At 44.2% G+C, this 24,195-nt stretch overlaps 2 protein-coding genes across 3 annotated transcripts; one reads left to right on the forward strand and one right to left on the reverse strand.

Moving 5' to 3' along the window:
* The first annotated feature begins 3,215 nt into the window (after positions 1–3,215).
* On the forward strand, positions 3,216–8,830 carry LOC115136627 (glutamate receptor U1-like). Of its 2 annotated transcripts, none has more exons than XM_029672208.2 (10): positions 3,216–3,473; positions 3,639–3,724; positions 5,425–5,459; positions 5,605–5,784; positions 6,282–6,505; positions 6,622–6,719; positions 6,848–7,065; positions 7,242–7,461; positions 7,632–7,876; positions 8,014–8,830. In XM_029672208.2, exons 2-10 carry the CDS (start codon positions 3,655–3,657, stop codon positions 8,116–8,118), a joined length of 1,395 nt encoding a protein of 464 aa, XP_029528068.2. In that variant the 5' UTR covers positions 3,216–3,473; positions 3,639–3,654; the 3' UTR covers positions 8,119–8,830. The 2 variants fall into 2 exon arrangements, with proteins under 2 accessions (XP_029528068.2, XP_029528059.2); XM_029672199.2 differs by having other exon boundaries at positions 3,217–3,473; positions 3,604–3,724.
* On the reverse strand, positions 8,224–23,575 carry plch2b (phospholipase C, eta 2b). The gene is made up of 21 exons (XM_029672220.2): positions 22,483–23,575; positions 21,115–21,261; positions 20,607–20,850; positions 20,162–20,291; positions 17,230–17,400; positions 17,048–17,141; positions 16,674–16,877; positions 13,961–14,081; positions 13,684–13,855; positions 13,413–13,520; positions 12,882–12,956; positions 12,406–12,506; positions 12,207–12,295; positions 11,887–12,072; positions 11,624–11,731; positions 11,356–11,480; positions 11,157–11,241; positions 10,852–10,998; positions 10,588–10,667; positions 9,326–10,475; positions 8,224–9,121 (listed from the first exon to the last, which is right to left on the reverse strand). The coding sequence occupies exons 1-21, from the start codon at positions 22,946–22,948 to the stop codon at positions 9,105–9,107; spliced, it is 4,020 nt and encodes a 1,339-aa protein (XP_029528080.1). The 5' UTR covers positions 22,949–23,575; the 3' UTR covers positions 8,224–9,104.
* Positions 23,576–24,195: the final 620 nt, after the last annotated feature.

Raw genomic sequence — 24,195 nt, forward strand, 5'->3', positions numbered from 1 at the left:
AAAGCGTTGAGAAAAACTACCCGACCTCTCTTTTGCGCGCCTTGTCTTCATTATCGACGGACAACAGTATTTGACACCTGTTACATTCAGTTCAGTCCACACACGGTGCTGCTTAGAAGTTGTATTCCTTTTAATAGATACTAAATAGGTGAACAAGGTGCACAATGTAGGCTATGCCTATTTATAGGTTATTTCTGCATAGTTTCTGAACTTGTCACAATGTATTCCATATACAAAAAAATAGACCGATTTCGTGAAGGGGGTAATATCTGCAGGCAAGAGTTTGAAACTTAAGAATAATAGCGGTATGCAACTGAACCAGTCAGCTCCATTCACTGTTTATACTATAAACATTCCCACCCTCTTTCGTTTGTTAATTTAACAACAAAAAACATGTGCCTCTTTCTTTTCTTTATTCTTTGTTCTCCATACCATAGAAGCCCATTCCCGCCACAAAATAAAATATATCTGACTACTAGTTAAAGGGAAAGGGAAGGGGGATACCTAGTCAGTTGTCCAACTGAATGTGTTCAACTGAAACGTGTTTTCCGCATTTAACCCAACCTCTCTGAATCAGAGATCGGAGGGGTTGCCTTAATCGACATCCACCTCTTAGTTATGAGATAGTAAGGTATAATTATGAGCAGTGTTGTAGTAAAAAAAGTAAAAATACTTTAAAGCACTACTTAAGTTGTTTTTTGGTGTATCTGTACTTTACTTTACCATTTATATTTTTGACAACTTTTACTTTAACTTAAAATCAAATCAACATGGTTAGCAGATGTTATTGCAAGTGTAACGAAATGCTTGTGCTTCCAGTTCTGACAATGCAGCAATATCTAACAAGTAATATCTAACAATTCCACCACAACTACCTTATACAGACAAATCTAAGTAAAGGAATACGAATATATACATATAAATGTATGTGTGAGCAATGTCAGAGTGACATAGGCTAAGATGTAATAGATAGAATAGAATACAGTATATACATATGAGATGAGTAATGCAAGATATGTAAACATTAAAGTGGCATTAAAGTGACTAGTGTTCCATTTATTAAAGTGGCCAATGATTTCAAGTCTGTGTGTAGGCAGCAGCCTCTCTGTGCTAGTGATGGCTGTTTATCAGTCTGATGGCCTTGCGATAGAAGCTGTTTTTCAGTCTCTCCGTCCCAGCTTTGATGCACCTCACCTTCTGGATGGTAGCGGGGTGAACAGGTAGTCGCTCGGGTGGTTGGTACTTCACTACATTCCGAAAGACAATTACCTACTTTTTACTCCATACATTTTCCCTGACACCCAAAAGTACTCGTCACATTTTGCACGCTTAGCAGGACAAGAAAATGGTCCAATTCACGCACTTATAAAGAGAACATCCCTGGTCATCCCTACTGCCTCTGAGCTCACTGACTCACAAAACACAAATGCTTCAATTGTAAATTATGTCTGAGTGTTGGAGTGTGCCCCTGGCTATCCGTAAATTAAAAATATTTGCTTCATATAAGGAATTTGAAACAATTTATACATTAAATGTTTTATTTTGATACTTAAGTATATTTAAAACCAAATACTTTTAGACTTTTACTCAAGTAGTATTTTACTGAGTGACTTTCAATTAATGTAGCTTTACTTTTACTCAAGTATGACAATTGGGTACTTTTTCCACCACGGATTATGAGATCGTAAGTCATTATTATAAAATATGTAAGTCATAATTATGAGATAGCAAGTCTTTATTATGAGATAGTAAGTCATAATAAAGACTTGCTATCTCATAATTGTGAGACAGTAAGTCTGGATCCTGGACATTTAACAGTCCTGCTACCATCCAGAAGGCGAGGTCAGTACAGGTGCATCAAAGCTGGGACCGAGAGACTGAAAAACGGCTTCTATCTCAAGGCCATCAGACTTATGTCAATGGAATATTATTATTTTTAATACATTTTCTAAAAATTCAAAACCTGTTTTTACTTTGTCATTATAGGGTATAGATTTATGAGGGGGGGAAAACAATTTAATCCATTTGAGAATAATGCAGTCGGACCGGACCGTGCAGTCGCACTGGAGCTCTTGAGCACCGAGCCTGCCCAACCTTACCTGGTTGAATGCTCCCGGTCGCCCTGCCAGTGCGGCAAGGTGGAATAGCCCGCACTGGGCTGTGCAGGTGAACCGGGGACACCATGCGCAAGGCTGGTGCCATGTACGCCGGCCCAAGGAGAAGCACTGGAGACCAGATGCGTAGAGCCGGTTTCATGGCACCTGGCTCGATGCCCACTCTAGCCCGGCCGATCCGAGGAGCTGGTATGTACCGCACCGGGCTATGCACCCGCACCCGGTCTCTCGCCCTCCGGTAAGCACAGGAAGTTGGCGCAGGTCTCCTACCTGGCTTCGCCACACTTCCTGTGTGCCCCCCAATACATTTTTGGGGCTGACTCTCGGGCTTCCATCCACACCGCCGTGCTACCTCTTCATACCAGCGCCTCTCCGCCTTCGCTGCCTCCAGCTCTTCTTTAGGGCGGTGATAATCTCCTGGCTGTGCCCAGGGTCCTTTCCCATCTAGGATCTCCTCCCAAGTCCATTTTTTCCAAATAGTGCTGCCTCTCTTGCTGTTGCTGCTGCCTCTCCTGCTGTTGCTGCTTTTCACCACGCCGCTTGGTCCTGTTGTGGAGGGTGGTTCTGTAAGGGCTTTCTTCCTGGGAAGGAGAGGCGGACCAAAACGCAGCGTGGTTATAGTTCATGTTTTTTAATAAGAAAACATGAACATAATACAAAACAATAAACCGAAACAGTCCTAACTGGTGCAGAAAACACTAAGACAGGAAACAACCACCCACAAAACCCAACACAAAACAGGCTACCTAAATATGGTTCCCAATCAGAGACAATGACTAACACCTGCCTCTGATTGAGAACCATATCAGGCCAAACATAGAAATAGACAAACTAGACACACAACATAGAATGCCCACCCAGCTCACGTCCTAACCAACACTAAAACAAGGAAAACACCCAAGAACTATGGTCAGAACGTGACAATATCTCATCATTTTGACTTAATATCTCATAATTGTGACTTACTATCTCATACCTCGTAGTCAGATTTTTTTTTTTTTTGTGTGTGTGAGGAACGAGCTTCCATACTCTACTCACCAGCTGGTTTATAGCCTATATATAGTCTTGCTCTGTAAGAAGGTGTAAATCTGAGGTGATCATCCAACCAGCAAGCAATTGGGAAGATACCATTAGTTATCGAAACACAGGCATTTGAATCTTCCAAACATATTGTTAAGTGACACAGTCACAGGGGACAAACTCATTCTCCACCCACAAAAAAGTCCATTGGCTGTTTTAGCAGCTCTGTTGTGCTGGGATGAATATTTCTCATCATCATTTGCCCTCGTTCATCAGGATCAGTCTATAGCTGGAAGCCTCAACACAGCCGACTCACTTTACAGCTAACAATCTGATCAGGTATGGAAGATCTCTTTCATTTGTTTATTGTCATAGATGTAATATATCCATGCTTCATAACTACTGTATTTTTAGTCCACTGTTCAATTTGAGTATGACATTAGCTTCTTTTGTTCTCTGAATGTAATAGTTTGTGAAATCACGTTGATACCACTACATCATTAGGATCAGAGGTGAAACCATGAGGGTGCTGTTGGGTGTCATCGTGTGCACCATGGTGCTTCTACTGCCCCTAAGGAGCTGTGCTGCGGGTAATACACTGTTTAATGTACATCTTACTGTGCTCATAAATCCAGTTCATTCTTTGTCTGTTTGTCGGTCACTAAAGCAAGCAAAACTGTGTAAAACAGGCATCTTTGACGTGCATGAGATTCACCATAACCTGGTCCAAACGCTGTTATCGTCAAGCCAAACAATCGGGCCTCAAAGCAATCTTCAATTCTAAATGTTCTTTCGTTAATGACCACTAATGAGCTTGAGAATAAAAGGAATAGAGGATTTGTTTGGTATGACAATGAGTGACAAGGAGTTGGCATCAGGGGCAGACATAGCAATTTGGGGACCCATTTCAAATTCTGTTGAGGGCCCTTCTAACAGCCCTATACATTTACTGCTTGATTGTTATTATTATCCAACAATTAAAATGTTTATAGATAGGTCTTATAAATCTGTTGAATTAGTGACTTACTGAAATCTGTGTAAATCAGTCAGTGGACGGGGACCCTTGGGTAGCTGGCGTCCATTTCATTTGAAATCTATGAAACACAGCTCAGTCCAACTCTGATTGGCATGGTAACAGAAACAGACTGCCGCTCAAACTAAATTCCCGAGAAAACATGAGAAAATGTAAAATGACAAAATGTAGACGTTTTTCTTTAGCCGTTTGACCAGTCGATGCGCTTGTGTTGGCAGCGTGTATATGCTTATTTTGGTGCCAGACTCCTCGTGTTCTCTCTGCTTGACGAGTTATGAATGAGGAGACTGTCAGCTGGGCATGGCATCAAAGTGAGGGGCCGCATCCTGTCTGGCATACACGCACCACTCTGACAGAAAAAGAAGCGAGCCAGCTGACATGCTCACAAAAATGGTAATAAATCAATTCAATGCAACAAACAAGGAGCCTTGTGTTCAAATGTGGCCAAAAAAGTGACAGGGCCCTTGAAGAGCTTGTATGGGTGTCATATTTTGAATAGGACGAGCTGATGTGTGTCAGGACCTCCCTATGGTTTTGAGGGAGCCCTGTGGCCTTAGCCTGAATCAAGGCTTTTGAGGCTTACTCTGACTGCCGTCCTATCCCATAGTGCCATGTCTTTGTCATGGCTTGAAATAACTCACAAACTGGAATATGGCTGTAAATAGATCTTAACGGTTTTGAACACTTTCAAGTGGGAAAGGAGAGTGGCCAGCTCTCTGGGATGCCGGAAACCAGTTGTGATGACTAAGAAGGCATCAATGCACCCCCATGTTTACCTCTCACTATCTGCAAAGGGGTCACCGACTCAGGGTATAAGGGCTAAAGATGGCCACAGCACAAAGAGCTCTTTGAATCCGCCGGCTACATTTGGAAGGCACTCCAAATGCACTCCAAATGAAAGAAAAATATTTGTGAATTAGGGATGTCGAGCCAGTGGGACCGGAAAGATGCTTTGGCAATGCTTCAATGCCGACGGAGAAGGTCTGCCAGAGCCCTCTCCCCTCTCTGTTCTGTGTGTAAGCATGCACGCTGTTGTCCTCCTGTGTATATGCCTTTATTCAATTAATGTGTTGATGTACTTAGAAAACACTCACAATGCTGACGCTGTTGGAGATGCTGTGAATCATAAGTGATTCACCTAAGAATGTCATTGGCAAGGTTCAAATGCAACTTCAAGTAGTTTATCTTCCTCTTTGATTTGGATGTGGGTGAATCAGGGTAACCTCTATATCTCGCTAACATCTATTTCTCCTTTAGCAATGCGACCAGACTTGACAATCACTACAATAAAGGTAATTAAAGGGCACATGTCTCTGTCACTCTATACTGTATTGACTGCAAGCATTTTCTACTCCATTTCAACCCATTTGCTGCTGTATAAACAAGATTGATGACGATTCAGAAGTCAGAATCGTTCTTCTGTGCCTCACCCTTCAGCAAGATCCATACACCATGTCCAAAGGCTCTCAGATGGAAGGTTACTGCATGGACCTGCTGTCTGAACTGGCCAAGAAACTGGACTTCAAGTACAACGTGCACCTGGTGAAAGATGGGTTCTATGGCAGGCAGGATGAGACTGGGGCCTGGAACGGGATGATCGGAGAGGTGGTGAGAAAGGTGAGCAAAGCAAACTTTTTCATAGATTAGTGATTACAGTGCGGAACATCTGCTCCCATTTCTGCTTACGATTGATACTGTCCATTCCAATGTGACCATAACCATGTGGGAAGTTACTCATGCAGATAAAACATTTTCAAATGGGAACATTTTAAAATGTGATGATCTAGTTTCGTTGGTGGAGTTTAAACACTTGATCGATGTATATATCGTAGAAGAGTGTAATTGTTTTTAGGACAGCTGTTTTTAGCCAAGACGTTTGTGTTTTAATGTTCAATGTTTTTGTTGTACTGTATGTGTGTTTATGGTTTTGTTTAATGTTGTGTTAGTGTATGTAAATGGTTTTGTCTGAAACGTCGTTCCCTCTACTGCTGGACCAGGTCTCTCTTGGAAAAGAGATGTTATCTCAATGAGAAAAAACCTGTATAAATAAAGGTTAAAATTTAAAATTTAAAAAAGCAAATGTAAAATATAAATCTATATTCTTATCCCTGTAGGAGGCAGACCTGGCGATTGCTCCTCTGACCCTCACTGCTGCCCGGGAGAAGGTTGTGGGGATGACCAAACCCTTCATGCAGACAGGCATCAGCATTCTCCTGAGAAAAGACATCTCAGAAGAGGCTGGCATCTTTGACTTCCTGAACGCCTTCTCAGTAAAGACCTGGGTGGGGATCCTCGCTGCGTACCTGGGCACTGCTATCTCCATCTGTGTAGTAGCCAGGTGAATTATGTTGTGAGGAAGTTTCATCAGAAAATACATTTATCATGTACTGAGTCTGGCTGGAACCTTTTGCAAGTATAATTTAAAAACTGTTCAACAAACATTTTCCAACACAGACTCAGCCCATGTGAGTGGAGTCAACCCCAGACTGAGGAAAACAGCTTTACTTTCAGCCACAGTTTGTGGTACACTGCTGGAGCCCTCACTCTACAGGGTAACTAACAGGGATTTAACCAGGCATTTCAACCAATAGCGTACCTGCACCAAAACAACAACACAAGAGCTGTGTATGGTCTGTGTAGTTTGGTGTTCTGATTTAGTATTGCTTCTTCTTATTCTCAGGTGCCGGTCCACACCCCAAAGCTTTATCAGGACGCATAATATGCTGCACCTGGTGGTTGTTTAGTCTGGTCCTCTTGGCCTGCTATTTCTCCAACCTCAGCACATCTCAGGGCTCAGACTCCAATCAACTGATGGTGAAAGGGTTTGAGGACTTGGCCAACCAGCAAGGGATTGAGTATGGGACCCTGTCTGGCTCCTCCACACTTGCCTTCTTCAAGGTGAGGCCAGTGCACCCTGCCACACCCCATCCCCTGGTATCCCCTTCTTTTCCCCTTCGCTCTTTGCCCTCAAATGATTGGGCTCACGTGTCAGTGTCTCCGTTCTGTCAGTCCTCTCAGTGGCACGCTGACGCTCTCTTCCTCTCTGTCCGTGGTTTTTCTTTTCCTTGGTGTAGAACTCTAATAACCCAACCTACCGCAGGATCTACGAGCAGATGGAGAGAGCCAAGAGTTTTGTGTCATCAATGGATGAGGGTGTTCGCCGGGCAAAGGAGGGCAACTTTGCCTTCATTGGAGAGTCTGTGTCACTGGACTTGGTGGCGGCTCGTCACTGTGAGCTGGTCCGTGTCCATGAGGTCATCGGCATGAGAGGGTACAGCATCGCAGGCACCCTGGGTGAGCCACATGTCTAGGGAGTGAGATATCATACGGCAAAACACATTGACTGGAACCTCTGAACTTTATTTATACGTGATAATGTTCTTACACTGACCGTACTCATGCGACACAAATACTTTCTCGAACAAGCCAGCTGATGTGCAAATGGTACTGTCTGTGTCATCCAGGCTCTCCCATGCTGAAGAACCTCAGTGTGGCCATCCTGGAGCTGAGTGAGGCAGGAGAGCTGGCTTACCTGCGCAGTAAGTGGTGGGCCAGCAGCTGCATGGCAGACGCAGCCAAGGCCTCCCCCTTGCAGCCCCACAGCCTGAAGGGCATGTTCCTGGTGCTTGCTCTGGGCCTGGGGCTAGGGGTGCTGCTGGCTGTCCTGGAGCTCACCACCAAGTCCCGGAACAATGCCAGGGAGCAGAGGGTGAGCAACACATATGCACACACTCACACACGGTCTAACACTGGTTTTAATGAAGAGTGGTGGATTCCATATGAATAGATAAGCAGATTTGCCTGGTCAAGATTGCTCTACATATCGCTCCAATTTGCTTCCCACAGAAATCATATTGCACAGTGTTGTCTGATGAACTGAGTCAGCGCTTGAGGACCACCGCCACCAACAAGAAGAGGAGCCAGGAAACCGCAGACAAAGACAAAGCATGAGTAGAAATTATAGTAGATACTCCATTATATATGGCCTAACAAAGCAATTTTCACTATGCAGGTCTTGACATGAGTTTTGTTCTAGATACTTTTTTTTAACCACAAAGAAACACCGTGTATCAGATATGCTTGCAGACTATTTCCAGGCTGTTATATGACATGCGTTAGTTAACAGAGTAATAAATAGCGTACTGGAGAGGAGTAAATTAACAATTCTACAGTATTATGTTGAAGATATTTTATTGAGAAAAACAACATGTATATCTACTGTTAGAAATAATTTCATGTGTAGTGATTTAGAAAGATTTAAGAGCGGTGCAAAAAATAGAAACGAAACATGAAGGTCCAAGTCAAGTCATCTTGAAAATGAGGAAAAATCATCACTTTCAAATAGTTTACATTTCAGTACTTTTGGTCAGCACAAATACTGAGAGCAATATATTACTGTTATTAATGAAATGATGCAGTACATTTGTTTTAAAGTAGATTATACATTTACATATTATAGATACCAAGTACACTGAACTGTTTTTGTACAATTGGCAGCACACATTTCGCACATTCGTTTCAAACCTAGAAAACCGTCAGTTCACTTACTTAACATGTTTTGTCATTATAGAACTCAACACGTAAAAAAAAAGCATTATGTCATAGAACGATGTTGATGTAAAAGTTACGGCATATCTTTCAATAAAACCAGTCTAGTAATGAATGCATGTTCCATTCTGTTCCGTTCAGAACGATTCACTTTGGTATTCAGTTGTATTAACAAAAGATGCATCGTGATGCAAAAACGTCAATATCCACATAAAAAGTAAGTGATTACCTTAAACAAAATAAACTTGTTCGGTCTCAAAATGTGATGACATTTGTACATACATCTAGATACATACAAGGTAACGCTATATGTTTACAAGTGTATATCCTACTCCCATGCTTATTCCAATTGGCCGCTCACTGCTGTGGTCCTTGTAAGTGTCTGGTTACTATAGCGTAGAGTAATCTGCAAATAAAACACAGCGAACAAAATTGTCATTACTATAATTCCAGGGTCATCAATCAACATTGATTTTGTAATGTCGATGATCTGAGCTTACAGGTACACATACTTTGTGACTCAAAAAACAATACATCTTTAACACCGGCATGCTCTCTAGCTGGGATATAATAACAGAATAAGATATTGTATAATAAGAGTCACTTTTACCGTAAAAAAAGAGTGGCGATTTACAGCGAATCTCCTTCATCTTTTGGTCAAAGAGGGCATTCATCTCTCTCTGCAGGGTGCCCACTTCTCTCTGCCCACTGACTGGCACCCGCGAGGGCAGGAGCTCCAGACGTAGACTGTCTATACTGCCACCACTGCTGGAGTCACTGTCAGACAGGTAGAGGCCGTTGGGTATAGGCTGGTGGCCATAGCGGCAATGGTTCTGGGGGGGAGGGGAAGGAGTCTGAGGCTGCCAGTGCACAGCAGCCCTGCGGTTAACTACCGGGGTGATGGGGGAGGTATGCTGCTTTCGTGGAACACTGCGAGAGCGGGCCTTTGTCCGTGACGTGTTGGAGGGGCGTTGGCTGGCTGGGGTCTCCAGGGTCCGTCTAACTCTGACAGGGGAGGATGGTGGGTGTCGGTTCCGGAGAATGACCTCAGGATGAGACTGGGGCTGGGCCTGGGGTAGGGACTGGGGCTGCGGATGGAGCTGGGGTTGGGGCTGATTCAGATGTTCTGATACAGTTTGGAGTGCAGGCTTACTGTTAAGCTTTGTCAGTGGTTCTCCTGCTATGTCCTCAATCTCAGGTGGGTCTGGCTCAAATGACCGACCCGAGTTGTCCTGGCCCGGCCAGTGTGCATGGAAAGACTGAACCTGGTCTTCCAGATCTGGCCAGGCTGCCTGAAACGACTGCGTTTGGCTCTCTGGTTCTGGACTCTGTGGCTGAGACGACTGAAACACGTCCTCCAGATCTGGGCTTGTTGCTGTGATGCACGGGATGGGCGCCCCAGAGTTGGAGAAGGTGGAGGACATGCGGACAAGGATGCCCTTCCTTTTCCCCTCCTTCTTTTTCTCCTCCTTCGGAGAAGCACCCTGGATTTCCTCCTCCAGGATTTGCACCGTGTGAGCTCGCTTCAGTGGTTCACTCTGAGTCCCTCTATGGAGGTAGTCTATGACCGCAGGCGTCAGTAACATGCTGCCGTTCCCACTGCTCTCCTGGGAGTAGGAGTCCAGGTCCTTGCGGTAGCGCTGACGGACGTCCTCTGATGAGTAAGTGGAGAGGTGCATGGAGACCGCCTTTGGCTCCTTGGCCGACCCTTTCTTCGTAGCTTTTTTCAAAAAACCCTTCACAGCATTACTTGGCTTAACCTACGTGACAGAAAACAAGACAAGCTTTCATCGCTGTTAAGAAAATCCAAGCCTTAGTCTTCAACGACAGCAATGCAGGTAAAGCAAAACTCAACCCAGTGCTTAGGCCTACCTTTCCTGTGATGTCATTTACAGCCACATGAACAAAGATGGAGGCCTCCTCCATGCCCTCAAGATAGACATGGCGATAACCTTAAACATGTTTTGAAAAGATGATAAGGTCAAATGAACCATTTATCACATTAATCCCAAAATCACATGCATTTCATTTTCGTAGAGCAATCCATGATGATAATGGTGCACTTGTTATGTTGACGATCCAAATGTCTTCTGTCTGATGAAGTAGAGACCTGGTTAATCCCTCCAGCTACCTTACCTGGCATCATGCTGACGAATGCTATGGTCCTCTGTCCAATGAAGTTTTGTCCTATCGGATCATGGTCCCACACCTGGAAACGCACCAGTGCAATCTGGGTCATGTGGAGGGTGAAGACCAAGCTCTCCTCCCACATGGGATTGAAGCCTACAATGGCACAGAGATGGAAGGAGACTATTAACTTCCATTGCTTTTCATTCAACAGAAGTTTAACAGAATATCAAAATGTATAGTTGAATGAGAACCTTGTTAAAAAAAAAAAAAAACGGAAACTAAATAGCTGTTGATTTAAGATCAATGCTCACCATTGTCATCCACCACCCTTGTCTGCTGCTTACAGCAATCAATAGGCAGACCGATGATCTCCACCTCTACAAAAGGATCAATAATCTACAACAACAACAAAGAAGACACATTCACATACAGCGCACGAGTGACAAGACAAATAGCCTGGTAGTCTCCACACATAAAAGAGGTCAATTGAGGTTGTCTGACATGTCTCACCTCCCCTCTATCCCCCAGCATTGAGTCTTTGGGTTTTGGAAGCTGCTGCCCACTGATAATCTTCAGTACCAATTGAGTCTTACTCTGTCCTGGCAGAGGGTCCTCCAGCGTAGGGTTAAAGAAACCTGGGCAACACAGAGGGCAACATTCAGCCAGCAAACTCTTATTCTGAGGAACAACTACTGTGCATTTATAGTGTTCAATTGTATTGCTCATGTCTGTATTTTGGCTTCAACTACAGTTACCCATGTTTTCTAATAGTACCCACCTTTGTTCATGCACCTGGGCTTCAGTAAGTATCCACAGTTGCCATTGGTTGAGAACTTGGCTCTGTTCAGTTCAAGCATGCGGCCCTCTGTCTGGTAATTCAGTGCAACTAAAAAGATAAGACCAGATAAGAAATGCATTTTAGAGTACGACCACTGTTCTGAACCAGACTGAAGTCTGGATATTTGCCTCTAGACTGTCTTGTTTTTCTCTGTAAGCAAAGCAAAGCACGCTTAAAGGTATTGCATGAGCAGGGTATTTTACCCATATGGCATCCTGCGTTCCAAAAGGGCTGTGGGTTGAAGTTGCTAGAGTCCACACGGTAGTTGGAGGGGTAAACACGCAGTAGCTGCCTCTGGTTTAATCGCACCAACTGAGCTGGCTTCAGAGCCATGATCTGGTTCACAATGCTTTCATTGAGGGAAGACACTTGCCAACTGGTCATATAAGCTGCCGACCAGAAAACACATAGGTTCAGACACACTGACAACCAAGAGATAGAATGACTCCCATGCTGAAAGATCTTGTGCCATTGTTGAGTAAAGCAGAAATGATTTTGTTTGAATATGGACACTACTCCCCACCTTGTGTTTCAATGTCATGGACCCGGACAGACTTGGTGTACTTGACGAGGTCAGACAGGGCTCGGGATAACCTCATCGTCTTCCCTTTCCTGAGGGTGAATAGGGGAGGGCCAGAGATAATTGGATGCATGGGTCAACGTTTAAAAGTTCAAGTAAATGGTTTGATAACAGTATAACAGTCATGTTTGATTGGCTTTACTTGTTGTGGTACACAATTTGTGTTTTGTCTCTCATGATGGGGTTCTCTTGGTCTGCATGGTCTAAATTGAGCATTAGCTTCTTTTTCTTCTTCTTTTTCCTCTAAGCACAAGAAATGAACAGTCAGCGTTTAGTCCAGATGGGGGCATTTCTACTGTAACAAGAGCATGTTAGAGCTGTAGAAAATGTCTCTCAAAGCAATACACTGCGCTGTCAGGAAAGTCACACAGAAAAGCTGATGCAGGCCTATGGTGACAACGACTATTTTCACACGCTAGTGTTGGCAAAGGGGGGTGGTGAAGGGAGTTTGTGATTTGCATTTGTGCTGGTGAGGTAAGAGTCATTTGCATGGTGGAGGGAATGGTGAAGAGGAAGAGGGAAGTTCATTTGCATAAACATGATTGGAAAGCGCGGTGAAGCGAAGGCCGGGTAAGGAGGAAGGGAGGGAGGGATTTGTACGAGAGAGAATAGGCTGACCTTGCGTCTGAAGCTGCCCATGATAGACCTGCGTTTCTTGGGTTTGGATTCATCTGCAGTGCCAGCAGCGTTCCCCTTGAATAGTCAAACATATTCAAGACTCTAGACTCCCTGCAGACACAATCAATCAGCCACCTAGCTATCTCACTGTCTGATGGAATTCCTAAGGGCCTTGGCATTCTTCTCATGACAGAGCACCTGATAACATCAGGTGTTGTGCTTTTCACTGTTCTCTGAAGTCAGCGACAACAACAAAGTACAGCAATCAGATATTTGCATCTAGGTAAACTGAAACACATGAAATTCACATAACATCCACTGTAAAACAGCCATTAATTGAAGTAGTTTTCAGACAAAGAACAAGTGCACTAGGCTTACAGTAATGAGACGTTCATTGATGCCTCACTTTCGGAGTATTATGCCACCTACAGGGGCTTTTAGGAACACTACAAATGTCCTGGGATAGTTTTACTCAAAACATTGATATTTTACCCTCAGTCTATTTTAGCTAAACGGTAGTAATGTCCTTACATCTGTGTTTATCTGGGTGTCATCTTCATCCTCCTCCTCCTCACTGTCTTCATCCGACACATCCCCCTCCTCTGCATCACCATCAATGTTCGCTGGAAGCTTCTTTCCCTGTGGAATAACAACCAGTCTGTTTACTACATGACCTTTTTTTTTCACGGAAAGTGTTCTGTAATGTCGTTTTAGAGTTTTATGATTTGGACATCGCCGCTATGGAAATGACTGACTGCTACTATTGGTTGCGCAGTACATTGATAAAGAAATATGGCTTTACCTTGACTAGAACTTTCCCTTTCAGGAGCTCTGGGGAGGGCAACTTTCTGAATTCATTCATGTTGACCGTGGAAAGGTCCACCTTATCCTGGAGCACCTCCAACAGATACTCAGCCATCTTCTTCTGCTGGGGCACTGTGCAATGGTTCTCTATGGATAGGATCACCGGGTACCTGAGGATGTACGGCACAACACATTGGAATGTGTGTTGCCCATGAATGGTTTTCTATTGCTATTTATACCTGGGCAGGACATGGTGACAAAATAAAGGTACTCACTGATTCTTCGTGAAGGCATATTTGTTAACGGTTTCAATGACGTCTTTGAAGAGGATCTTGGATGTCAGGGTGTAGCCATGATGGACGATAGGCTCCCCGTCTGGTCCATCCCAGCAGTCCACTGACAGACACAGTGAGTGAGTGAGTGAGTGAGTGAGTGAATGAGTGAGTGAGTGACGAGGATGGTAAATACTGTTATACAACAGGAGTCTAATCCTGGATTCTGATTGGTTAAAACCACATTCCAGCCAGTGTCTATTTAAGCAATAAGGCCCGAGGCGGTGGGGTATATGGGGTGGCAAGTAGCCTAGTGGTTAGAGCGTTGGGCCAGGAACCGAAAGGTTGGTAGATCGAATCCCTTAGCTGACAAGGTAAAAATCTGTTGTTCTGCCCCTGAACAAGACAGTTATTCCATTGTTCCTAGGCTGTCATTGTAAATACGATTTTGTTCTTAACTGACTAGCCTAGTTAAATAAAAAATATGGCCAATATACCACATGTCTAAGAACAGCCTTTAGCTGTGGAATATTGGCCATATACCACAAACCCACGAGGTGCCTGATTGCTATTATAAACTGATTAACAATGTAATTAGATCAGTAAAAATAAATGTTTCGTCAAACCCATGGTATATGGTGGGTCTAATCCTGGATGCTAACGGGTTAAAACTGCATTCCAGCCAGTGTCTATTCCACAAGTTACCGCTAGCTAAAGCTATGACGTTAAATGCCTAGCTACTCTGTCCCATCTCACTGCGCAATCCACTCTCTCATCAGCCCAGCCAGGCAATTTATAAACTTGATCTCCACTATAAAAAGCATTTAGACATTATATCCCATTTCTTTTAGACTATCATTTGATTCAATTTTCAAAAGCGGGGATTTGTATAAACCTTGCTGTCTGTCTCTCCGACATTTGCAACATTGTTTCAAGATATTGAAATTCGATTTCCAGCTGTCCTATGGTAATGAACCTGTCGGGAGTCGGGACGAGACACACAGGCAGGCAGCATTTCTCAGCCAGTCTAAATCATAAATCGGCTGGCATCATTTTTACAAAGAAATGTCAATAGAAAACAGGTAAAACGAGATGAAATGCAGCTAGTTTTCTGTCATTCCATTTTCAGTTTGAAGTGATTGTGTTAGCTGTGTAGTTGGTTGTCTCATTTGAACAGTGGCCTGGCGGCAGAGAAAATGTTCGATGCCATGCGAAATCGCACATAATTAGTTCATTGCTATGGATGTATCCCCTCAACAATCACTAGAAAACAGCTTTAACAAACATAAATGCAGCTACTTTGCTGATATTCTGGCTACACTGTTTGGCGTGACTGTGTTAGCCAAAGTTGGCTAGCTGGCAAGCAAGGGATAAGAATGATGCCAGAAAGAACGAACGACCAGGCGGCTTGGGAAGCAACCATAGATTTGTGTCGGGACAAAAACTTGTGGAAGGATGAAATAGTATGAATAAATTCATAAAAATAACGTTTTTAATTAAACATATGTCAATCACTATTTGAATATGTTGGTAACCCATTGTACAAAAGTAATAATGCCCTCATCTCGGGCTTAACAACAACCGTGCCAATATATTCTCCAAACACCGGCTTTCTTTGATGGGGTTTTATCGGCGGTTGGCATCCAAAGTTATGGTGCATTACCGCCACCTACTGTACTGGAGTATGGGCCAGCGATAGGGATAATTGAAATCCTACCTCCCAGCCATGTTGCTCTTAAAAAATATATCAACATATTTGAGACTATATCTAATGACGTTCTACTCAATATACTCTTTACAATAATTTCCTGTATCCTCTTCTCCCTCATACTAGATGTCAGCCTCTCTCTTTCCCTCTGATACTCCCCACACTGTAGCAATACATGCTCCACGGTCTCTGTTTCCTGGCAATAATCACACTTTCCTGTTGGATGCTTTCCTATCACATGTAAGGTCTTATTCAACTGGCTGTGTCCCACCCTTAATCTACTGGCTGTGTCTCACCCTTAATCTAGTAAAAATAGCCTCCTCTCTTATGTCCCTTCCTGCCATCCTCCCCTCCCCAACTTTCCTCTGTACTTGAAATAAATAAATGCCTGCTCTTAGTATCTCTATTCCACTGCTCCTGCTATCTCTGCACCATCACTGTCCATATCAGGCTTTTTGCCTCTGCCTTGCTCATTAAAACTACAACATCCTCACTACTAAGTGCTTGTTTAGCCATTATATCAGTTGTCTCGTTCCCCTCCACCCCCACATGGACAAAGACCCAAGTAAATCTTATCTGTATGCCCATCTGTCTAATCCTCCCATGGGTTTGTAGCATCTTATCAAGCAGGTCTTGTCTGCTACGTGAGCTAAAGGACTGGAGACTCATCAACACTGCACATGAATCAGAGCAACAACTACTCGTCTGGTTAGACTTCCTTCACCCTCTGCAAGGCCAACAGAATAGCCATCAGCTCTGCCGTATATACAGCCAGATGATCTGTAATACGTTTCCTGACTGCCACCCCACATTCCTGCACTACAAATGCTGACCCAGTACGTCCTGTCCTTGGATCTTTTGAATCATCTGTGTAAATGGCTATAAAGTCTCTTAAACAAATCAGCAAACATCGGCTTCTCTGGCATAACACTTAAGCTGGAGTACAGCACTGCAATGTTTTGAGTAGGGAGGCAGTTGAACGGCCATTATAGTGTCTACTAAGCTTACCTTCCACACAGCGACAGCCAGCCTGGAGCACATAGGCGTACATGTCTACCCTGGACTCAGACAGAAGCTGGTCCCCTGTCAGGTAGGTGTTGTGGGACGAGGCTATGAAGTAGTTACACAGGGGCTGAGTCATGTCCTGGTGCACACGATGGTGGTCTGGTTTAAAGATGTCTCCTGCTGGACTTCGCATGTAATTGGTGAAACCTGAGGTAAGAAACAGGATATGTGACTTTTCTTTGATTGACATACTGTTACTGTACTTGGAGATACACCATGTCTGTTCATGTGTATGTGGCTATTTCTGTGGGCTGCGATACTTTAGTTACAGGCGCTTGTGTTATGAAAACTACTTCAAAATCATGTCAAATCCTTACCATCGATGCCCAGAACCATATTCTGTAGGTTTTGAGAACATGGCTCAAACTGGCTCACTATTTCCAGACAATATTCTCTGGTTACACCCGCCATCTACCAAACAGAAACATTGTGATGAAAATATGCAGAATATTTGTTGTTGTTGTTGAAATGTTATATTCTGCTTTTAATTCAGTTTTACCTTCTGTTCATTTTCCATGAAGCGGACCAGGTCATTTAGGTCCATGAACTCTTTGTTATTACTGTAGGAGAGCATGATGAGATAGAGGCCTCTGCGTGTAGACATCATCTTATAGAAGGTACAGAATTCTTCAAAAGCTAACGAACCCTGGTTGTCATCTGTGTCTGCTTTCTGAGGATGGAAAGAAAATATGTAGGGTTCTAGTTAAGGTTAGGGTGAGGGTTAGCCACTTAGAAAAGAGAGTTCCTCAAGGGTTATTTGAGAAGGGTGATGGTTCTATGTGAAACCATAATGACTCAAATAACCTTTGAACCCTTCAATGGTTCTTTGCAGTTCAGAAAATACTGCCCATCTCTGCCTATATGATTCTTCAAAAGGCTCTTTGTAGAACCTTCGAGATTAAGAAAGGGCTTTTATAGAACCATTCTCCATAAAGGTTCTATAAAGAACCATTAAAATAGGGTTCTATACAGCACCAAGAAAGGTTGTAACAATATCAGAACCATTTTTGGTGCTATATCCATGGGTCACTGTTGTTTCCATGGGTTGCACCACCGTCACTCTGTTGTTTCCATGGGTTGCACCACCGTCACTCTGTTGTTTCCATGGGTTGCACCACCGTCACTCTGTTGTTTCCATGGGTTGCACCACCGTCACTCTGTTGTTTCCATGGGTTGCACCACCGTCACTCTGTTGTTTCCATGGGTTGCACCACCGTCACACTGTTGTTTCCATGGGTTGCACCACCGTCACTCTGTTGTTTCCATGGGTTGCACCACCGTCACTCTGTTGCGTCATTGCCATTGTTATGAACGTTATACAGACGCCACAGCCATGTTGGTGCCCAAAGTCCAGTAATGCCCACTCATTCTGAACCGGGCCTAATGACTGTTTAGTCTAAATTACACTATAGTGGCCTGGACATATGATGACATTGCTAAAGTAGACACATATTTAGTAGGAATCAACTGTGCCATGATGATCATGTTGTCAAATTTACTTTATACAGATTACAAAGTTGTTATTAGCTAGCATTATCATGCTGAAATATGATGGGACGGCGGCAGATGAATGGCATGACAATGGGACTCAGGATCCCGTCACGGTAACTCGGTGCCATCAAATTGCCATTCATTGTCCGTAGCTTATACCTGCCCATACCATAACCCCACCGGAATCATGGGGCACTCTGTTCACAACATTGACCTCAGCAAACCGCTTGCCCACACAACACCATACACCAGGGGTGGGCATTTCCAGTCATCAGGGGCCTGATTGGTGTCACAGTTTTGTCCCAGCTAACACACCTGATTCCAATAATCACCAAATCATGATCTTCAGTTTAGAATGCAATTTGATTAATCAGCTGTGAATGGAGAAAAAGTGGGACAAAAATCAGGCCCCCAAGGACTGGAGTTGCCCACCACTGCCATCTGCCCAGTACAGTTGAAATCGGGATTCATCTGTAAAGAGCATACTTTTCCAGCGTGCCTGAGACGGTTTCAGACAGTTAGTGGTCACACATGGCCTGCGGTTGTGAGGCCGGTTGGACGTTCCGACAATTTCTCTAAAACGACATTGGAGTTTGCTTGTGGTAGAGGAATTATCATTCAATTATCTGGAAAAAGCTCTGGTGGACATTCCTGCAGTCAGAAAGCCAATTGCACACTCCCAGCACAAGGAACACCTGTGTAATGATCGTGCTGATTAATCAGCTTCTTGATATGTCACACCTGTCAGGTGGATGGATTATCTTGGCAAAGGAGAAATGCTCACTAACAGGGATTTCTACACATTTTCTGCACACAATTTGAGAGAAATAAGCTTATTGTGTATATTTCAGGGACCAACCCTTTACATCTTGCATTTATATTTTTGTTCAGTATAATTACTTGCCCCTTTCAGGAATGTCATTTTATTTCCAAGCCACTTTTTAAGATAAAGATAAAAATTGAGATAAAGCCAGAGACTCTGGGTTCGCGCCCAGGCTCTGTCGCAGCCGGCCGTGACCGGGAGGTCCGTGAGGCGACGCACAATTGGCCTAGCGTCGTCCGGGTTAGGGAGGGTTTGGCCGTTAGGGATATCCTTCTCTCATCGCGCACTAGCAACTCCTGTGGCAGGCCGGGCGCAGTGCACGCTAACCAGGTCGCCAGGTGCAAGGTGTTTCCTCGGCTGGCTTCCGGGTTGGATGCGCGCTGTGTTAAGAAGTAGTGCGGCCTGGTTGGGTTGTGTTTTGGAGGACGCATGGCTTTCGACCTTCGTCTCTCCCGAGCCCATACGGGAGCTGTAGCGATGAGACAAGATAGTAACTACTAACAATTGGATTACAACGAAATTGGGGAGAAAAGGGGGTCAAATTAAAAAATTAAAAAAGATTGAGAAAAAGACACAGAACAAATCCTTCAGTAGGCTAATACAACCGTAGCCATCTGTTCTGTTCAACGGTGACCATATGGCCTGGTCTTCCTGCAGCGAGCTTCTCACGTACAGCGACCAACCTGCACTCTCTCAAGGTACGACTAGGAAATCCTGAGACAAGACAACACATCCTAAGCTAGGATTGGAGATCAGGCCATGATCTTTGTCCCCTAAACCCCTCTGGAAGAGTCTTGTCAGAGTGAAACCCTATTGCTGGCTTCTAAAGTAGCCTAGGGTTAAGTCTTCTCACCTTTCAGACAGAACTATGGGATAGCTACAGTATATACAACACTGTACATTGTGTGCCAAACCATGTAAGGACACCTGAAATGCAAGCTCTTGCAAAGTAGTTTATAATTTTATAATAGTTTATAACTGTAAAACTACTTTTAAAAGATGACAATTACTTGTTATTGCATTCTAGGGTGTAATGAGAAACATTGAGATACAAGTACATCAAAATGTTCTTGGTGAGTTCATCCCCAGATTTATGAACATCTGAATATGAGCTCACCTTAAACATCTCCCTGACTTTCTGCCTGGGCAGGTTCACGTTGAGTTTGTGGAGTAACTGAAGAACCTCTCCCAGGCTCAAATTGCCGTCCCCGTTTTTGTCTGCCTCTGAGAAGGTCTGCTGTAACCATGTGAAATAAGAGTTAAGGAGGAGACACGGAGACCAGTGACCAATGACATTTCTTTTAGTGTGCATCAAAATGCATCCTATGTGACAAGACATCCCCTGGGATTACATGTGATGCTACACGTGATTTTACACAAACGTTGGAAAGTATCATATCCTAATTGAATCAAATGCCCACAGGCTGATGATATTCAGGTCTTATTATGTCAGTCAAATGGATGTATTCTATGGTGTTGCAGGATGGCCTATGTTCTACTTCCATAATTGGGTCATAAGGCCCTATGAGTGATATGCTCCATAGTGACAGAGTAAAGGATATTGGTCCCTTTTGCGTTGTCTCTTTGCCAGACTGTCCTCGTCACTGATGCCAGCCATGAGGTATTTCAGGCCAGTAATCCAGGTACGGGCCTCGTCTCCGTTAGTGGAGACCAGGTCAAGAGACTCCACGTGGTCGCCATGGTAAATACTGAAGCAGCAGTTGGGGTCGAAGCAACTGTCTGCGTAGCGCTGGAAGATCTCAGACTTCTTGCCCTCACACACCTCGTGGATGGAGTCAATGGTTACTGGGATAGAATCAACGTGGAAATGAATCAGAATGTCCTCCAGCAGTCAATCAAATAACCTGTTCATTTTTCAGAAATCTCATAGCTATTTCAGATGAGTTACCAGGTGGTAATATACACACGCGATACGCGCGTTTGTACATTATGTTCAAATATCTAATGGAATAGGGCTGGTAAAACTGTTGAAATACAAGTAAAAATACTAGAGTATTCCTCACAGTGCCCGTATGAAACCCCATCTGAAACATTCCCTGTCTGACTCACTTTTAGCTTTATCGTGCTTCCTGGAGGGCCTCCAGCGGATGCAGGACTTGTGTTCATCCAGGTAGAAGAACCTGACCAGGCCCTTCTTCTTCCCTTTCAGTTTGGTCATCTGGGTGCCAGTCTGCATGGTGCACATACACCTCTCCACTGCAAGACAGGCCACAGGGAGGAAGGCACACACACACTGGATCAACATCAGATGGCCTCTGTGCTCACATGGTACAGGGCGCCCTGTCCATGTACTGTACTTGTGTACCCTAACATTATAGCATTTGGGCCCATATCGAGTAAGTAAATAGCCTTGCACGAGCCTTGCACGAGCCTTGCATGAGCCTAGCCTTGCACGAGCCTAGTCTTGCACGAGCCTAGGCTTGCACGAGCCTAGGAACGGCTCATAGGAGTAGGAGCCCAGATCCTGTTTCTGTAGCGTGAGGCAGCTTGAAGTACAAGTACACCCCCTGCACAGAACACTAATCTATTTGGGCCCATATAGTAATTGTTTACTGGGGCAACAAGGAGAAGATGCTGATGCATTGTAAGACGTGTCATGAGCATGTGTAGCCCCATATGTCCTGCAATACTGAATTATCTTTCAATCGGCAGGTGAATTTACAAATGTTATTTCACAGCGCTGGGGAAGCCACGCATATAATCCCTTTCAGATTAATTGAGGAGAATAGCAGGGTTCAAGCAGAGATTTACCAACTAGCAGTTGATTATTAGATTAGCTGACAACGTCAGGGCCAGGATTTAAGGGGCTGTTTATGTTATCAACGTGCACCTTGCACATCAAACACGTCTCTTGTCGTACAGCTGAGATAGATACTTAATCTTTGCAATATATGCAGTGTAGAATAGTCTGCTCTTATACTGACTCATTGGTAGTGCATACTGTAGACCCACCTACAGCTGACTTAACTGAGCTGGCTCCCATTCTCTTAGGACCCCCCCTGTCCCATGACATGTTCGCATGGCATTCATGTTTGTATGGTATTTGTGAGCATGACGGTAAGAGCAGTTAACCTTCCTCTGTAATCTGAGGTAGAGAGAGAGAGAGAGAGACACACGTGATGCCCACTAGTCGGCATCACTCAGTCTAATCTCTAGGGATTGTCTGGAGTCCATATACCCATCATCTACTCACTGTTACCTGCGTACATGTCACCTGCATTTTCACTCTATTGTGGTGGGAAATCCAGGGTTTAGGGAGCAATAGCAGGTGTTATAGGATATGCTACCTTGTTTCGTACATTTTGTTCAAACTCAGTGGCTAATGATTTACAGCTCTGTATCCTCCACAAATAGTAAGTCATTAAGTCATTCGAGGGAAGATAAAAATATATGTCAAATATCATATCAGTCGCTTACCATATTGGCCCAGTCTCCATTTGGGCTGTGCTACGACGCTTCCACCAATCCAGAAGAACTCCTCAGCCAGTCTGGAGATGGAGGTTTTCTGCCACAGCATTGGGGACGTCATGATGGACGGGGTGGGAGACCTGCTAGAGGACCTGCTGAAGGGGGAGGAGGTCCTTCTCTCTGCGCTCAGAGAGGACAGACAGGGGGAGAACAGTCCAGGAGACAAGGAAGCAAAGGATGGAGAGCCACTCTTCACTGTAGACGAGGTAGCCATCACTGGGGTAGAGGTGAGGCTCAGTCTTGGAAATATCGCTGCCATCGGTGGGGTGGTGGTGAGACTCAGCCTTGGAGATGTTGGAGATGGAGCTGTCATCGGTGGGGTGTTGATGGGGTTTAGTCCTGGAGATAAGTTGACGTTCAGTCCTGGAGATAGCGGTGCCATGGCTGAGTTGGCGTTCATTCCTGTACCGCTCATTTAGCTACACACCTGCCTCCCGCTCATGTCCTCTACCCAGTGTATGTGCCCCTCACACAGCCTTGGTCTCTCCAGTTGGACTGTGGTTCAAACCAATACTTAATATCCTGAAGACAACTCAAACTCCCTACCATAATCCAGGAGGTATGTCCATTTTCAGAATTGTATTTTACCACGCAGAGTTAAAAAACCTTGTCCTGTACCACCACCTCAGTTTGTATGTGTGTCTCCAGAAGAACTAGCCATAGGACAGGGAGTGAAGGCCCCTGGTTACTCCATTCATTCCCATTCTTCACCAAACATTCCACAGCACAGGTCCCAGTGACGCAGCCAGTGTACACACAAGTGTGTTTCGCACTGTGGCAGCAGGAGAAGTGTGCAACACGCGTCAACCACTAAACCTTCCTCAAGCTGTAATCCTGGGCTAAAGGAGGCCACGGCCTTCGCTGACGGATGTTCACGCAAAATGTAAGCTCTTAAAGAAAGGGAAAGAGGTGGGGATGGGAAGGGATGTTCACTCAGTAGCACAAAAGGGAAGTCCAATCAAGTAGCTGAATGCGGAGTATCCAACCACTCTCAGATAGGAATGGGATGTTAGTTTTTGTGGCGTGACTCTGAGTCTAGGCTGCAGTCAAACCAATGAGATTAAGTCTCCCCTTCTCAGCAGCCTGTGGGCACTTCCCTCCTGAGACAATTACCCTCTTTGCAATCAGCATGTAATAACACTAACATGAAAATTGTGAATTAGCTCTGCTGTGTATTTTTGGTGTCTGTTCTATGAAAAACACACTGGCCTATCAGAGATAGATACCAAAGTATTTAATTGAATTAAAGTATTGACTCTGCAGGAGGATGTCTTATGTTCTGCACACCGATTGGCTGATGTTTGTTTTTGTATGTGTGTTGTTGTCCGAGCATCAAAGAAGTTACAAATTGTGCTTTGAATTGTCCCTGTTTCTTAGATATGAATACATCATGTTGGCCTCTAAATTGTGCCACCCTGTATTATACTTATGCTAAAATGTTTATGCCGTTTACTTTATGTTTTGTATTCTTATCTTGTCTTATTTCTTATCGTTGTTGCATTGTCGAGAAGGAACCTGCACGGAAGCATTTCGTTGGACGATGTGTATCCGATGTGTACAGTGCCTTCAGAAAGTATTCACACCCCTTGACTTTTTCCACATTTTGTTGTGTTACAGCCTGAATTTAAAATGGATTACATTTAGATGTTTTTTCACTGGCCC

Source organism: Oncorhynchus nerka, linkage group LG2, assembly GCF_034236695.1.
Source record: "Oncorhynchus nerka isolate Pitt River linkage group LG2, Oner_Uvic_2.0, whole genome shotgun sequence".
NCBI classification, from domain to species: domain Eukaryota; kingdom Metazoa; phylum Chordata; class Actinopteri; order Salmoniformes; family Salmonidae; genus Oncorhynchus; species Oncorhynchus nerka.